The sequence below is a fragment of the Drosophila busckii genome, chromosome 3R (genome assembly GCF_011750605.1).
Source record: "Drosophila busckii strain San Diego stock center, stock number 13000-0081.31 chromosome 3R, ASM1175060v1, whole genome shotgun sequence".
Lineage (NCBI taxonomy): Eukaryota > Metazoa > Arthropoda > Insecta > Diptera > Drosophilidae > Drosophila > Drosophila busckii.
This window is the reverse complement of record NC_046607.1, coordinates 12,794,909-12,812,323: the sequence shown is the minus strand read 5'-3', so window position 1 is coordinate 12,812,323 and position 17,415 is coordinate 12,794,909. Positions and strand designations below refer to the sequence as shown.

General features: G+C 42.7%; 3 protein-coding genes across 4 annotated transcripts; 1 reads left to right on the top strand and 2 right to left on the bottom strand.

The window, feature by feature from the left end:
* The first annotated feature begins 3,545 nt into the window (after positions 1-3,545).
* LOC108602364 (keratin, type I cytoskeletal 10) lies at positions 3,546-9,049 on the top strand. Of its 2 annotated transcripts, none has more exons than XM_017990467.1 (5): positions 3,546-3,690; positions 5,540-5,857; positions 5,920-6,328; positions 6,742-6,939; positions 8,882-9,049. In XM_017990467.1, the coding sequence occupies exons 1-5, from the start codon at positions 3,685-3,687 to the stop codon at positions 8,893-8,895; spliced, it is 945 nt and encodes a 314-aa protein (XP_017845956.1). In that variant the 5' UTR covers positions 3,546-3,684; the 3' UTR covers positions 8,896-9,049. The 2 variants fall into 2 exon arrangements, with proteins under 2 accessions (XP_017845956.1, XP_017845955.1); XM_017990466.1 differs by lacking the exon at positions 8,882-9,049 and adding an exon at positions 7,735-8,642.
* A 230-nt stretch (positions 9,050-9,279) lies between these two features.
* LOC108604628 (pollen-specific leucine-rich repeat extensin-like protein 1) lies at positions 9,280-12,907 on the bottom strand. Its single transcript, XM_017994177.1, has 4 exons — positions 12,655-12,907; positions 10,520-10,695; positions 10,188-10,461; positions 9,280-10,131 (listed from the first exon to the last, which is right to left on the bottom strand). Exons 1-4 carry the CDS (start codon positions 12,661-12,663, stop codon positions 9,514-9,516), a joined length of 1,077 nt encoding a protein of 358 aa, XP_017849666.1. The 5' UTR covers positions 12,664-12,907; the 3' UTR covers positions 9,280-9,513.
* A 2,678-nt stretch (positions 12,908-15,585) lies between these two features.
* Positions 15,586-17,015, bottom strand: LOC108601820 (protein transport protein SEC24). Its single transcript, XM_017989757.1, has 2 exons — positions 16,832-17,015; positions 15,586-16,559 (listed from the first exon to the last, which is right to left on the bottom strand). Exons 1-2 carry the CDS (start codon positions 16,838-16,840, stop codon positions 15,837-15,839), a joined length of 732 nt encoding a protein of 243 aa, XP_017845246.1. The 5' UTR covers positions 16,841-17,015; the 3' UTR covers positions 15,586-15,836.
* Positions 17,016-17,415: the final 400 nt, after the last annotated feature.

Below are 17,415 nucleotides of genomic sequence, written 5' to 3'. Positions count from 1 at the left end.
AGCTTTTCTACAAAGACTTGTAGCCCTAGCAAAAACTACAGGGAAGCTAAGCATCTGCAAAATATAAAACATAGCTACCTGTCTTGAAAGCAAAAAGCTAATGAAGACACTTAAAAATTATGTATTGTTATTCTTTAGTTTAGCAAACTATTTAAAATTTGCGCCAGTCGCTTCTTTAAATGTACACAAGTCCAATTCTAGTTCATTGACGCGCACTAATAACTGGCTGCAAAAAAATAAATAGTTTTGCTACATATTTCTGACAAGCTGTCAGCCGATTGATGGCAACATTTGGCCCAAAACTAGCTTCTAAGCGAACTTTAATTGTTAGCAATTAGGCAATAGTAGTAGTTGGCTATTTAGGTGTCAAGTGTTGCGCTCAACACTTTGGCTAATCGCTATTAATTAGCTAGGAAATGACTTTATTTAAAATGCTCATTAATTAGTCACTCACACACACACACACTGGTATAAGCTGACTAAGCCCAGTTAAAAGTAAAATGAAAAGCAGCGCAACATGTTGGGTCAAGTTAATGAGAAATTGATGAAATGCGCGCTTAAATGCAATGGCAAACTGATAAATAATGAAATTGCATTGCACATTTAATGAAAGCGCGGCAATAAAAAAGCAAAGCCTGGCAAACAATTAAAGCGCCAAGTGGAAAAATGTGAACGCACCAACCCGTGTCAGGGGGCTGGCTTGAGTTCAGTTGTCGTGTGGCAACAAATTCAATTTCCATTGCTACATGCAACGTTGCCACACAGGTGCGAAATCTTGACTCGCTAAGCAATAAATTCGTAGTCAAAGCAGCACAGGATGCGACTGCAGTGGCGACTGCAGTTACCCAATTTGTCAGCTGGCCAACTGGATTGTGTCATCGTCGTCGCCTGGTCTAGCCTAGCCTAGCATACAATATATACAATGCTAATTGAGTTTATAGTTGCACTAAAGTGCTCAGCCAGGCAGCAAACACAAGCTTTCACTTTTTTGGGTCTCTCTCTCTCGTGGACTCCTTGCCAGCTGCACGATCCTACAGACACACTTACTGCCAGCGCTTGGCTTGGCTTAAATTATGTGCACAGCTTCCGCTAATGCCACACAAAGTGAATAAAGAAAACGACTTTGTTTCCGATTTTTCAAATTTCAAATTTATTTCGATTTTTGCCGTACATTTGGGAGCGCGCGCGGCTTTTGAAGTTGAAGTTCATTGCGCAACTGCAACGATAACAGTTGCAACAGGAAGTCAGGGCAATGCACGAGGATATGGTAACCAATGGCTACTTTGTATTTTTTCTATACGTTTTTCTAGCTTGGCCACAATTTCCCAAGACGCTGTCAAGGCAACTGCGCTGCGCCGCTCTGCACTGACTGTTATCGCACGCTGAATAAAAAAAACATTTCATAGTTGCACACGTACTCGTATTTGCCTTGCAACTTGCCCCACGTCAATTAACAAAACGAGTGAGTGAAAAATTAATGGCACATGCGGGGCCCGTTGGACTCCAAACAGCTGTTTGCAACAATAGATTTCAATTGAAATTGCAAAGCGCAGAGTAATCTATGAAGATTTATTTATATTTGGAAATAAACTAAATACAATTGCGCTGTATGTTTATTTTTATTACAATTTTCTGTTTAATATGTGGTTGGTAACTATACAATTTGCATGGCAGCTTCCTTCCTGTTGCATACCACAAGTTCATTGCTGGCCCGTCCGTCCGTCGTATACGCAATTTCTGTCAAACTACGCTGCAGCACATGAAGCGATAATTTCATTATTATTATTTATAATAATATTATGTGCAATCGAGTTGAACTAATGGCCTGTGCCAACTCACTCACTCCTTTAGCGACTGCGACTGCAACTTCGTCAACTCTAAGTCGTGTAGACACAACAAATTATTATTGAAAAACAATTGAATTTCGTTTCGAGTTTGCAACAGTTGCATGACTTGTTGACAGTACAATAAGCAGCACAGCAAAATTCAAATGATTGCAATATGCAATTAAGCCAAGTCGACGACGCCATTCCCTACGACGCCAAATAGAGCAAGCACTTTAAATTAAAAACACTCACTAAATGTTTCGCTTGCTGCGTACATATTTTCAATTAACCTCTCTTAAACATTGTATGCAAAAAACATTACATAGTTATGGGTTACCCTGGCATTTTAGCCACAGTTGCAGCTTCTTTGCCAGTGTGCCAACTTCAATGGTTATTGCAGACATATACGCGCTTATGTGTTATGAGAGACGTTTTTAGTGTTTTCTTGCTTTTCCTCCCCATTGCATTTTGGCAAATTTGCAGTTTGTTAACTGCGCATACATAAGTATTGTGTATTGTTTAAAGTTTTGCACTGCAGTCAGTCCATGCCCATTTCACTTTCAGTTAGATAACCAAGCGCGCTCTCAGTGTGGGAGTGAGCAGAGCAGTAGGACCAACTCGGTAGCCAAGCTTTTGGCATGTCATTGCCAGAAGACAAGCAATGCAAACAGACACAGCGCGCTTGCTGTGGGCTGTGGCTGTGGCAGTTGCAACTTAAGTTGCCTGCATAACTTTTTTGTAATGGGAACAGTTCGCGCCACTTGGCACCCAAGGGTCTGAATCTGTTTGTTGCTTGTTTGTCTTAATTGCTCAGCGAGTTTTTAAGTTGACTTTGGCGATGCGTTAAGAGCTGTAATCGCCTTTGGCTTGGTGACAGTGAACTTTCATGACCAATTAAAATAGTTTCTGACACATTACCCACTGAACTCTGCGTTGGGTTCAAATCAAATTAAAGGATTAAAGTTCAAGGTTGCTGCTAGCGCATTTATATTAATTATAATAACCTCGTCATTTGTCTAACTGACCATGAACTTTTCTCTTTAATATTAGCTGCACTCACTAGAACTTGCTGCACAGCTTGACAGCGCAGCCAACTTGATTAAAGTTTGTTGCCTAAGTCTTTTGTTTTGGTCATGCCACAAATTCAGTCACAATTAATCGCATTTTAGCTGCAAATTGTATGTGGCAACCATACGCATTGAACTCAACACACACGTAGCTGTTGTTAACCCCGCGCAGCTTGCACCGCCGACAAGTGTCATCTCAATCTCAGCAGAGAGCGAGAGCGAGAGCGAGAGAGAGATGCTACCAAATGTGTAATGCCTTGTAATTTAATGAGTGAGCGACATAAAACTGTGCAACTCTTTGTGCGCTGCTACGAAGAGCAGCGCTCGAAATAAAAAACAAACAAATCACATTCAATGCTGTGGCTCTCCCGCATTTTCTTTAAAAGAGCCGCGCTGCAATATTTCGGACAACAGTTCGAACAGAGTCGTCGTGGGTAAACCATCGCCAACATTAGTGAGCCAAGTGAGCAGCGCAGAAAGAAAGTCGTCGACGCTCAACGCGTGCGTTTTGTGTTTCAAGTGAAATCAGTGGGTGTGTGTGTGTGTGTCTGTGTGTCCGTATGTGAAGCTTGTTTACACGCTATACGAACGGCAAACGAAAACGAAAAGATTCGAGACAAAAAAAATATATTGCTATTGCTGTTACTCAAGACCACAGTGCCAATTGCAAGTGTTGAGTGAAGAAAGTTGTATTTAAGACAACGCCAAACACAAAATATTTAGCAAAGCAAATAAATCCTAAAGAGCCGCTTAACTGCAGCTAAACACAAAAAGCCAACACACAAATCATTATGAAGGTAAGCGCTTTGCATTAATTACAAAACGATTTGCAATTTGTTAGGCATTTATGTAATCGCTTTTATGTCAAACAAGTTCAAGAGCAGCAAAAGTAAAAACCAGAAATACGTTAGAGAAGATGCCTCACGCTTCGGCGATTTTATTGGCCAAACTGTATAAGAGAGTTGCGTGTGCTGGCTGCTGCATCTATTGGTTATATAATAACATAAATAAATACGCTGCACTTCACATGCATGCAAATCTATTTAATAGATTATGTCATAAATCAATCATGCGCCGCGTGGACGCAGCTGACTGTGTGTGAAGGTAAAAAGTTATGCATAATTATTATGTCAGACTGTGTATTAATTATTGCTGCTGACTAAAGTGTAGCAAAAGCCAGCACAAAACAAAACTGCGAATAAATTAGACACGCAGACTCAGACTAAGCTCTGAACCTACCGCAATTAATCGACTTGTACTCACAGCATTTAAATTCATATACACATATTTTCGTTTTTTGTTAACAATTGAGCAATATGCAAATTAAATATGCTCACAATAACAGACATATATATATGTATATGAGCAACGCCGGCAACACTTTCACTCTCTTTGAGCTTGAGCAAACATTGGCCGACAACTCTCTTGGCCAGCTCTGGCTGCAAATATGGTTAGCAGGGCAATTAATAGGCTCAATATTTGTAGGCCAAATTCAATTACCCAAACTCCTCGTTAGTTAATCCAGCAACGCAACAGAAGCACAAAAAAATTAATTAATTGGCATGCGTGTTATTTATGTGCGCTGATGAAATGTTTGCTGTTTACTGATTAAAATTTCAATTCAACATAACTGTGCGTATTATAAAAACGAATTGCCATGCAGTTAACAATGAGCTCTGTCTGCTGCAATTCATCAATTAAATTAATGCTTTAATACAAAGTCAAAACAGTTTGTAAAGCTGACGCAATATTTATCCAAATATTATGTAGCAGCTATTTAAATTATAATTAATGCATTTATATGCAAACGCTGGGCTGCAACTAAACGCTAAAGTAATTAGGCTCATAAGCAAAGACAAAAGGCTCATAAAAATTATAAATATTTGCTACCTGCAAATATTTAGCATTGAGTTTGGCGGGCAGGGCGGCGCGGGGCAAGGCAAGGGCAATTAAACAAATAAAATTCAATACATTCGCCAACGAGATTGCATATTTTGCAATTGACCCAGTTATGGCCATTGCTATTTTGAGCGCAAATTAACAAGCCAAAATTAATCAAACAGTAAGTGTAACGAATTGCAAATTCATTGCTTCAGCTGTATGAAATGCTTACAATTGGCTTGCAGACAGCTAAATTACAGTTGAAGTTGCATATGATTGACATGTTTATGATATTTCCTGCCTAATCGAATAAAGTTATTAATATTGGCTAATTCAATTAGCATTTGAGCTGTGCTTGTTCAGCCATGTAAATGTTGTAAAACGCTCAGCAAGCTTCAGAGGCTGCGTGACAACGCCCCTTGATACCCAAGCTGCCATGGCATGTGGCAATTGTTGCATGCTTATGTGCTCTCAGCTATGACCGCAACAAACTTTGTCAACTGAAACATAATTTTGCTCAAAAGTACACACACAGACTTGCGTGTGTGTGTGTTGGCAAATGAATTACTAGTAGCCGCAATGTTGCAACATGCAGCTCAACGCTCACATGTATTTTTGGCAGCTCAATTAAATAACTAGTCAAGCAAATGTTTTCCTACTCTGCAGCTCTCAAGCTGTCGCATTTTATAAATTATTTACTCATACTTTGAGCTGCATTTGCATTTGCTACGATTATGTAACGTAATTTATTTTTATGCATTGCAGCTGCTTGGCCTGAGCCTGTTGTTGATTGCCACGCTGCCGCTGCTGTGCCACGCATATCCCACAGCAGCCAGTTCGGCAGACAAATCGCTGTCGTTATCACTGGAGGACACGGATCTGGACAACGAGCAGGGCGAAAGCATTAAGGAGTCACAGATTGCCAAGCGCTCGGGCAGCTTTGACTATGTGGCTCATCTCAAGTCCGGTCTGCTGTCCAGCATTGGTCAAGCATCCGCTTCCATAGCCTCGGGCAGCTCAGGTGGCAGCAGCGGCGGCAGCGGTGGCCACGATAGCTACAAGTCCCATGAGCTTGTCGTACATGTAAGTAGTGCAGCCAGAGAAATGTATAACAATAAATTAATTTAATGCTGCTGTCTGGGCAGGGCAACTCGGTGGACTATGATCCTTGGTCGTTCAAGAAGTCCGTGCTCAACACCATTTTCCAAGCGGTCAAGGCGATTACTGGCGGCGTCACTGCGCTCAAGGGTCAGCTGATCAAGGGCAGCGGCTATGCGTTAAGCGCTGGCGGCAATCTGGTTGCTGCCGGCGGCGACAAGGTCACCGACGTGGGCAAGTCCATCATCAACTCAGCGCACATTAATTCGCATACCTATGCCACTAGTCATGGCGGTGGAGGCGGCGGCGGCGGCGGCGGCGGCGGCAGCGGCTTTGTGCATCCATTTGCCAAGCTCAGCTCGCTGTCGGGCGCTTCGTCGGGCGGCAGCAGCGGCGGTAGCAGCGGTGGCCAGAAGCACTCATCGTCGGCGCCAGGTCCAGTGCTGCATAGCGAGAGTGAGTATGCCAGGCAGCTGCTGCGAAGCATCAATTTTCTAGTCTTCTGAGGCCAACTGCCAAAAGCAAAGCCGGCTCAATGGTGCGTGCAATATCAACTAAGGTCATTATGTAACCAAGCATTGTTCACTGCTTGGACCATATTGAAGTACAATTAAAGCGATCGATAAGCCACAACAACAAACTTGTAACATTGAAAGTTTGCCAAGCTCGCTCAGCCAAAACGGAAGAGGCGGCCTATCCAACTGACGACGAGCATTGAACCGCCGGCATTTTCACTTTCATTTTCGCTTGTAACCCGTTTGAGCCAGGCCTCGTCGCATGCCTTAGCCTAATTCGGTTTGTTTAGCTACTCATCCACTCACACACACACTCACACACACAAACACTTGTCTCCAAACTGTGTCTTGCAGCCATCACCACATACGAGATACCCAGCGGTCATGCCAACTATGGACCGCCCTCAAAGCCGCCCAGCTTCAGCAGCGCTACACATCAGTATCTCCCACCAGTGGGTGGCAGCTATGGCGGCGGTGCGCCCTTCAGTGTGGGACATGCTGCCTTCGAGGCACCACAGAGCAACTACTTGCCCTCTGCCTATGGACAGGATGGTGCGTAGTCAGAGTCTTAACTTTGCTGTAAATATGTCACTAATACACTGACAAGGCGTTGGCTTTGTCTTTGGCTCTAATATTTGCATACACACTTAACCCCAAGCAAAGACTTCCGCACATCAAAAACAAAAGTGAAAGCATCAGCTGCTCATGATTTAGCTGTGAAAAGCCAAAGAGCTGCGCAGCTTCAGCTGACACGTTGTAAATACACAGATTTTAACACTATAATAATACACGCCTTAACCCTTTAACGCCCACCGTAACACACTTCTACTAAGCACTACTTTTGATGCATTACTCAATCATATTTTTTATGTGTCTTATGCAATAGGCAATGCCAATTGTTTTGTTTATTGTTTATTATGCGCATAAATACGCTATAATTTTAATAATAAATATTGTATATATGTCTAGCTGTAGCACTAATGTTATATTAAGCAACGTTTGCAGTGGCAACATGTCGCATACTTGATAATTTGTACAGCGCGCAGTTCAAGTGAAAGCAAAACTATTAATATATATATTATAGGTTAAATCATTGAAAACTAAACCGTGTACAAATCTACAGCTAATGTCAATGCCATCTCATCTACGCACACAAACAAACAAACATACACACACATTGAACTTAAACAAAGTCATCAAATTGTAAATAGAAACTCTAACGACGCTATTTAAATATTTAATTGGTAAATCTAATGAAATCTTCACTCATTACATACACAACAACTACAACTACACGCACATACACACGACCACGCCCACACATATACATACTGTCAACTGCTGCAGTCGCCAGCGCTGGCAGTGACGACTTCAACATCTATGGACGCCATAAGAAACTCACAGACCAAGAGGCACGCAAGGCTGCCTTGCAGCTGCAGGAAATCCTAGCTATGTTGCCCGACGGCAAGACGGAGTACACTGCATCCAAGACGGTTGCTTTGGACACAAGCTCGCTGCCCACGGGCGGCAATCAGGAGCAGGCGGAATTATACAACAGCTATGGCGTGCCGCTGCCACAAAATCTGGGCACCTTGGAATCGCTTTCGCATACAGAGTCTATAACTGCGGCTTATGCGCCAGCCAAGGGCGCTGCAGATACTTATCATCAAATGGCCAAGCGACCACAAACCGCTGAGGAAGCTTATATACAAAAGCATCCCAATGAGGGCTACGACTATCAGGCGCCAGCAGCTGTGCCAAGTGCAGCGGCCGTTAAAGAGTACAGAGTGGAAAATTATCATGCAAGCATGAGTAATGCGCTTAAGGACTTAACGCCCATCATTGCTGCCTTGGAGGTGGCCAAGCGTAAAGGCCCCGTAAGCAGTGGTCCGCCTAGCTATGCAATTGAAAAACAGGTGCACAAACAGGTGTCACCGTTTCAGTACTTACCACCGGTGGTGCAAAAGTCCAAATATATTTACAACGCACCACCGCCAGCAGCGCCGCATGCTCAACGTCCGAGCTACGGCGGCGGCTACAAGGTGCGACGTCATGTTTCCAGCAAACGTGACAAGTCCATGTCGCGCGCCCAGGACTATGAGATACAGGACCCGCTGATGTTTAATCGCCTGCTAGAAGTGTAAAGCGCAGAACGCTGAGCAATGTTTAGTGCTAGTCCTCTATGTCATATTTTCGCATTTATCTATAGTTTGCTTTAACATTAACTTATTTCAATTTATTTATTTAAACAACACACGCGACGCGACGCGGCAATAAACGAGTTTCAAACCAATGCACATGGCATGCTTCAGCATTTGCAACTATATATCTGTAACTGTAACTTTAAATGTAGCACCTGCTCTAGTACAATCACAAGCTATCTGCACTGCTTTTGTTTACCTTTTAATGCACCTCCCATCCACACCCCTACGCCTGTACACCTGGCAAACTGCCCCCACATTTATGCCCATCTGACCTGACGCTCTCTTTACAGTCTATCTGCAGTAGTCGAGAGCGTAGCATCGAGCAGCAGTTCCAGCCTCAGCCTGCCCTGGCAGTAACCTGTGGACCACAGAGCACTCAGTTTACAGCACTTTCACCTTTAAATAGTTGTAGATTATCTATCTCTCGCTCAACTTAAGGCATTACCTACTGAGACTATTGGCTATAAAACAAATTCAAATTTACTACTTATATTATGTTTAAGTATTTAAATTAAATATACAACAAGCGTTGCTAAAATTAAAAACCAAACGCATTTTTTGTAGCATATTTAGCCAACAAAAATACTAAATACTGACAGTCAGCGGAATAGATGTTGCATACTTTTAGGCTGCATGTAAATTACTTATCGATTATCGATTGTGACTGCAATTCAAATTCAACGTGCAGTTAGGACAATAATTTGTTTTTTATTAATTGTAAAATCGTTTCCCAGCAACACTCGAAAAGGGGAGTTTACACACATTTATGTAGGTAACTAAAATTTATATAGAAGCAAGGCATCATCACTAGCGAATATTTAGAGTAGTGGGAACAAAGTTCAACATGGAGTATCGTTGCATGCACCTGACTCAAAGCAAAGAAGCGGCTCTCTTCCATGCAGCTTCTATCTAACCCAAAAGCTTAGTAGTAGCCAAAGCTTATGTCATGCAGCGGCTGAGCATTGCCCTGGGGCAAGGCATAATCGCGTGCCAGCTGATCCAAGAGACTGCCACTGCCGCCAACGCGTCCTTGAGCTTGTGGCTGATAGCTGTGCTGGGGCTGAGGCTGTGCCTGCTGCACGGGACGCGCAACGGGCGCCTGGGTGGGTCCAAAGTTTGCATGCTCCAGCAGCGGGCGACTGCCAGAAGCGGGAGCTAAAAAGCCTTGAGCGCGTGCGCTGTTGGGCGCGGGCGATGCAGGCGGCAGTGCATAAACCGGTCTGGAGATGCGCACATTGGAGGGGCCCTCACCAAAGCTCTGTGACTGCGAATAGTCCGGTTCCGGACGCGCTGGACGCTGCAGCGGCGAGTAGAGCACATCTGTGGTGCGCTGAGCGCCAGGAACTTGCAAGCGTGGAGGCGCTGGTCCCACTGCAGGCTGCTGCGCTGGCTGTGCGTATTGCACACGACGTGGTGGCTCTTCCTCCTCCTCATACTGAACATATTGTGGCTGCGGCTGCGGCTGTGGTGGTGGTGGGCGTGGCGCAGCTTGTGGGCGTGACTGATGATGCTGTTGCTGCTGCTGCGGACGCTGCACGCGCTGCAATAAAAAGAGTGTTAAAGCATAAAGAGTTACATTTTGTAAGCAGCACTTACATATGGACGCTGTGGCCGCTGAGCTGGCTCATCCTCGTAGTCAGGCTCCTCCTTGGTGGACTCATCAACCAGCGTGGGTGGCGCTACAGTAATGCCTTCGCCTGAAGGCTGGAAGCCGTACTTATTGGCACCATATTCAACGACGCGCACTTTGCCAGTTTCATCCACATAACCATATTTGCCCTTAACCTCACCGGTGGCCAGCTTGGTTTCAATTTTAAATGAGCCATCAGCACCCTCATACCCATAAGTATAAGAGCCATCCTCATTGTGTCTGCAACACAACGCAGCTTAAATTAAATACTCTATACATAAGTAAAGGCTTTGCTTACTTGTTGATCTGCTTGAGAATGGGCACGGGTGTGGGACGTGGTGCCTCGGACTGTGGTGCAGCATTGGCGCGTAGCCTATGTGGCGCTGGGCGTGGTACATTCTCCTGATAATCCTGATAGTCCTGGCCGCTGACCAAGCTGCACAGCAGGCAAGCAACTAACAGTAAATGTTGTAGCTATAAGAAAATTCACAATTAACATTTATTCCAACCGGTTTCATTAATTGCCAGGCAGGCAGTCAACTATAAGTAACTAATCAAGCTATTGTCTGTCTGTCTGACTAACAGTACACAGCAAATAATTAAAGCTATATTGCATAGATGTTGACAAATATTATATTTAATATTAATATGTGTATACAACATAATGATATGCCAGTTATTTTGAAGATGTTTAATATGCTAACAAAAATTATTAAAAATAATTAATGCAATCGTATAAAGGTAATATTTTTCTCACTGTATACACCTTGACAGTGCATTGGCCAGAGCACATAAAGAATATGCCACATGAAGACAATGACGATGAAGCCAGGCCAGGCCACCTTTCACTTTTATTGCTGGCCAATGACATGGGCCAGCGGGCAGCTTGTCATTGCAGCCAAGCAATGCCCTCAATGCCAAGCAGGAACCCGATGCTGGTTGCAAGATACGTGTGGATTATGCCACGTTGCATAAAGCGCTGCCGCCTCACACGCGATATTTACTGCCAATAATAGCAATGGGTGAAGTTTAATTGAATAATATTCAATATACACAAGTGAAATGCATGTAATGCTCATTTTCATTACATGCACTCCCACACCAACGACGATGACTGTGGTTGTTGTATAATTAAAGCGCAGCCCAACGAAGAGGCCAAACAGGAGGCATAGCCAGAGTCACAAATGATGTGAACATGCAAAGCGAATTCCATGCAATTTGCAAGTCTGTGGAAAGCTGTAGAAGCCAAATGAAAATTTCCCACACATGCCAATGTGAGATATGTTGCAAGTAGCTGATAGATGCATCTAAGCCATGCAAATGGTTGAGGAAATGACTTCAACACCCGCTGTGAAATTGAAGCAACCAAGCAGCGCTAAGTTGTAATTAAAGCTTACAAAGCAGTTGCTGCCTTGTTGTAACTACTACAAAGTAAAGTTAGAATTCAAGTTGCAGACTTATTGATAAGCAAAGTAAAGGAGTTTTTTTCAAACTTGCTGCTGCTTGTTATGCCAATTTGATGCACCTGTTCCTTGCGCCCAATTAGAGCGACAAAAGAAATCGCATTGTTGTGTTCAGCAAACAGCAAACTTTTCGCCACAATTGGTAGCAAGAGGGACTCGCTATTGTTGGCCCGCATTGAATTCATCATGCCGCATGCCAAAAACCTTTCACTGTCGCATATGCCATATGCCATTTGCCATAGCCTTGGCTAGAGCGAATGTTGTTGGCCAGCAGACTAGCCGATGGCTGAGACACAAACACGGACCCAGTCACAATCACAGGCAGTCAGTTGATGCCAATTTTGCTGGTCACAACAGCAGTTAAGCTGCGCCGAAATGTTGCAGTTGCAGTTTCGGTTTCAAATCGCCGCCATCGCCAGCGTGTGAACTAAGCCAATGTAAGTTTTGTTTTTTTTTTTTTTTTGGAATTGTTTGCCTTTGATATTTTCGGCTCTTTGGCTGCGAACTCGCAAATTTGAAGTGCGCTTGTTAGCACAACTTTTTCTTTTGCAAGAAGTTCCTGCTAGTTGTAGTATACTTTTTATTTTGTTTCGCTTGGAGAAAAAGCTCAGGCTGACACACACACAAGGCAATGAGTGAGCGTAGCACATAAATTATGTCAAAATCCAGTTACCAGTCCAAATTGGGTGCACAATATCTAAACAATCTTGGCAATTGCGCAAAGCCTAGGTGCTTGAATGATCCAGCAAATTAACGGTTGAGGTTGACTCGATTTGCATAGCAAATTATGCGATATTTTTACAGCTACGCCCCGTCGCCTCCCTGCGTCAATGTGGTAAGCTTGACGCTGACGCAACCAATAACAACAACAACAAGCTGAAACGCATGCTAGGCTGAACTATGATCTTTAGACTTCTAGCAAGCAACTTATATATATTTATATATTGTATTTAAATCCTCTGTAACATACCACTTTCATTTTGTTTTTGTATTAATAACTGTGTTCAATCGATTTTGCCAAAAGACCTTCGCTGGCAACACCCAGCCTAAATAACCAAAGGCAACAATGGCACACAAAAATTCACTTTCAATTGATCTAATGAACCCGGTACTAAAGCTTAACTTTATTGAGTTTATTTTGCTTGTACAATATTATTATTTGATTGAGTTCGCGTTTAGCGTTGCGCTAGCCATTAACTTCAAACCGACAGCAACTGAGACACCCAAGTTGTTGTATTTCGCTTTATATACAGCGCCGAGGAAAACCTTTGCCATACCAACAAAAACTTCACCAACAAGTCGTTGGCGCATGCTCAAAAGGACAGACACCAACACACCACAACCCACAGCGAAAACAACAACAACAACAGCGCTCAAGACAAAGCCAAAGAGTGTAGAGCTGGCAAATCGGAGTACGAAGCTTAGCAGCATTTGGCTCGTGTAACGGGCTCGAGCTCTCTCGCTCTTGCGCTGTGCTTTCAAGAGCTTTTTATTGACAGCATGGCCAAGCGTGCAGAATTGGTTACCAAGAGTAGAAGCTGCGTCAATATAAATTTAATTGATTTGCTGCTGAAAAGTGATTAAATTTATAAATGGCGACATGAGTTGATCAAATTAGTTTAATATATATTTTATATGTATATTACTTGAAATGATTACTGCTCTACTTTAAATTGTTTTTAATTAATCAGCTTGAAAAGGAGTTGCCGAAAAATGTTAATACAATTTTATTAATTTTAGACCAATTTAAAGCGTAATTCATCATGAAAACCTTCGTTTCCATGCCTTTATTTTGACATATAATCTAATAAATTGTTGCTCAGCTGCAGAAGGTCAAACAGCAAGCTCGGCCAATATTCACACACCATTTGAGTTAAAGTACATAGGCGGCAAGTGCTTTGAGCAAAGCCCATTGAGACACAATTAATCATAAGGAGCGTTGCTACATAAATGTGAAAAATTACACAATATTGACAGTCAGCCATTGCTAATGAATAAATCAGCTGGGATTTGAGTATGTTGCGTTAAACTAAGCGTCTTACAAATAAAATGCTACATTAAAATACTTTAGAACAAGTTTAGCTGCAGTGCGTATACGTAATGTGCATACTTCCTTGCATTTAGTAGTGTAGTGGCGGCGCATAAGTAATTTACACTGAGTTGCCAAACCAGCAGACAGAATTGAAAGCAAATTGCTCAGCCCACACCCGCAAAGATTGCATTTAGTAAAACAGGTATACAAGCAGACACTAACACACATAGTATAAGTATATATAATGCATAAGTGTGCGTATACCTTTACTTTGTACACACAAGCAAGTGAAGTGGCCTTGCCGTATTCGTAATGACAGAGCTTAACATACGCAGACCACCGTTATTGTTGCCAGCCACAAGATACATTTATGCATGTGTGTGTGTCCAGTGGGATAGTTCAACAAGTTGGTCTTGCTAGACAAGAAGCTGAACAAAAGCAGGAAACTAAACAACGATTGCACGAATTTCAAGTCCATTCCCAACGCACAGGGCAATTTATTCTTGATTCAGTGCGTATTGTATGGTTTCGAGACAAGTTTCGAGACTGGTTTGTTTTGCGTGTGTGTGTGCAAAGGGGCGTGGCAGCACTCGCTGTCTGCGTGTGCACCTGAACTTGAACGCAATGTAAAGGTCGCAAAAATTCCATAAGAATTTCATGCCGCATTCATTTCAGCAGAGCTGTAATTAAAGCAATAATTTTAAAGCAGACATTGCCACATTTTAAATATTTTACAATTAAATTCTGCTTAAGTGTTTTGCATTTAAATTTGTAAATCACTTAAATTTAATTTTGGCTGATTGCAATTGCTTTAACTTTGCAGCAGCTGCAAACATAGCTCAAGTAGAATAAAAGAACCAAGAAAATAGCAAGATACCATAGAATATTATACAGGAAATTCCTAAGCTATGACAGCGCCCAGACAAGTTTCACTTTCATGCCAACAGCATTTGCTCTAAAAACTTGCCAACAGCGAAAAAAAGACAGATAATTCCATTGCCAGAGCGTGTAAGTAGACATTGTTGTATGTGTGTGTGTGTGTGCGTATCTGTGTATGTGTGTGTGTACATTTTATACATAATAGGTGCAGTCAGCGAGTGTTGAGTTCTTGCTGCTGCTGCTGCTTGCCAAGGAAATATTTCAAGTATGCAGGCAAAGCCGGCACAGTGGACCACAAAGCATTAAGCGTGGCCATAAAAGAATACAAAAAATCTGCTTAAATTCAATTATAAGCTAAAATTTAATTGTTTAATTTATTAATGCTTTGTTGTCAAACACTTAATTGCAATTATTTAATTTTTGAATAGCGTGCTACTGTGCAAATCAGAAGCAACAGCAGCAGCAGCAGCAGCAACAGCAGCTGGCAAGGCAAACAAGCCAACAAACAGTGCTTGATGTCAGTACACGCCCCAGCAAAATAAGCATACAAATAGTATTTCTATATGCTATAAGCCCAGATGTTGTGAGCCCAAGAGACTAACTGGTTACAGCTGCTTGTGCTCTGGTGCTGGTGCTGCTGCTGCTGCTGTTGGTGGTGCAATTGAAAGTGGTTTTGGCCATTGCATAAGTGCACCAAATTCCAATAATATGTACAACAACAAAAGCACTAGCAACAACTACTGTTTCGCTCTTCTAAGTGTATCTAAATTGTTGGCCATTTTTTTTTCTTTTAGCTTATTACTGTTTGTCTATATCATTCTTTGGCTTAGTCCAGTTTTGTTTTTTTTTATAGCCAAGTGCTGACGTAATGTGCGCAGCGATTGCGTTTCCATGGGCTTTGATTGGGCGGCTTAGTTGAAGCGGAACCCCGAATTGCTTTGTTTATTTAATCGACTGTATGTAATTTAGATTAACAAAGAGACAAAGGTATTAATCTATCTCCATGGCAATGTTTATTAGGTTAGGCATGCTGCAAACGAAATTTCGACTTTAAATTAAACATACATACACACAACTTCTTGTATTTACATATAGGTACACACTGTACTTGTATTTAGACTGATAGTGAGTGACTGATTTATTTGGCAGTAAACAAGTTGGCATTGTCCTCGGACATCAGTCGCTAGCTCTCTGAACAGGGCACTGGGTCTGCACTCCAACAATTTACGCCCACTGCGGCACTACTTTCTGCCCGTGTAATCAATGCTATAGGAGCCCGTGTAGATGTTGAGATTTCGCAGCGAGGGATGATGTTGCTGCGGCAATCCCGCGTACTGTTGTTGCTGCTGCTGTTGCTGTTGTGGCGCATAGTAGGGCTGCTGTGGTGCGGCTGGTTGATAGTAGCGGGGCTGCGGTGCAGGCGGATTATAGTAACGGGGCTGTGGATTATAGTAGGGCTGAGCTGGTTGGGGTGCGGGAGCGGGCGCATATTGTGGCTGCTGCTGCTGCTGTTGTGGATTATTAAAGTTGTTCAAACTGAATTTGCTGGCTGCTATGGGACGATTGTATTTCTGATCCTTGTAGTAAACGGCAGGATCTTCGCGATATTGGCCATCGTCCAGTTCGTTGGGCCCCAACGGATATGGATTGCTATTGGTCAGCGTTGGTGGCGGGACATTGATGTGACTGCCAGCGGGCTCGAAGCCACGCTTGCTGGCACCGTATTCAATCTCACGCACCTGTCCCTGATCGTCCACATAGCCGTATTTGCCGTAGACTTCACCATTGGAATACTTGGTTTCAATTTTGAAGCTCTTGTCTGCAGCCTCGTAGCCGTAAGTGTAGGAGCCATCATCGTTGTGCTTATCAATCTGCTTCAGTATGGGCACAGGTGTTGTATAATCCGTATGTTGCGCATACGCCTGTTGCGCCAGCAACAACAGCACAAAGCCAGCAAATGTGAGCTACATTGAAAATTGATTTTTATTATTGTTATTTTCCAATAATTATTGAGTATTTCATCAGCACACAACAACAACTTAAGCTGCAATCACGTAAATTTATCTTTGCAACATAAATTGTTGACTTGTTGTTATCCACACAATGTATTTAAATTTAATTTTCAAATTGAGGTGTGACCCACCAGCACGGACCGGTTATAACTGCGTTCTAGCCGTAAATTTGAATGCAATTTGTCTCTATGCTAAACTTATTTTTGTTTATTAGTCTTACTTACCACTTTCATTCTTGCACTGTTTGCTTATGCGATTTGCATGCAGCAAATAAATCCCAGAAATGTCAAATCGTTTTCACCAATCTACTTTTATGAAAAACGCAGCAAGCGTTAAATTCAAATGCGAACTCTTTATGCACTTGCACACGAGACTCTGCGAAACGAAACGACAACTCAAAAGAAAATCAGGGCGTGCAACGCTTTTTATACCACAAACAACATTTCGTAAAGCGAGCAACAACAACAACAACAAAAAGCACAGCATGTAATATTAAATGAATTTAAAGTAAAGCTGGCTGGCTGGCGAGCCGAAGGCGGCCGAGAGTAAATTATCCGCTTGAGCGTACAGGCGGCGGGCAGGGCACTGGAGCAACCGCTTGGCCGCAGACAACGATCAGCTGCATGAACGAAGCAGCTAGAGCACGAACAGAATTGTATCGTGTGCTTGGAATGCTGCTTAGTAATCGAAATCGAAAGCTTCAGCCATCGACAGTTACGAGTGGCCTACACCTTTGCTGAAGGAGAACCAACAAGCTGGTTATTAAATTCTTAACTGACAATTAATGCGAGCAGCACGCATAAAATAT

What these genes read in the sequence shown, in the direction of transcription:
- LOC108602364 (XM_017990466.1), top strand. An exon ending in CCCATGAGCTTGTCGTACAT is followed by an intron (nt 5,858 to 5,919) that starts GTAAGTAGTGCA and finishes CTGTCTGGGCAG; the next exon opens with GGCAACTCGGTGGACTATGA. An exon ending in TCCAGTGCTGCATAGCGAGA is followed by an intron (nt 6,329 to 6,741) that starts GTGAGTATGCCA and finishes TGTGTCTTGCAG; the next exon opens with CCATCACCACATACGAGATA.
- LOC108604628 (XM_017994177.1), bottom strand. An exon ending in ATTCTCAAGCAGATCAACAA is followed by an intron (nt 10,462 to 10,519) that starts GTAAGCAAAGCC and finishes GTTGTGTTGCAG; the next exon opens with ACACAATGAGGATGGCTCTT. An exon ending in AGCGGCCACAGCGTCCATAT is followed by an intron (nt 10,132 to 10,187) that starts GTAAGTGCTGCT and finishes TTTTTATTGCAG; the next exon opens with CGCGTGCAGCGTCCGCAGCA.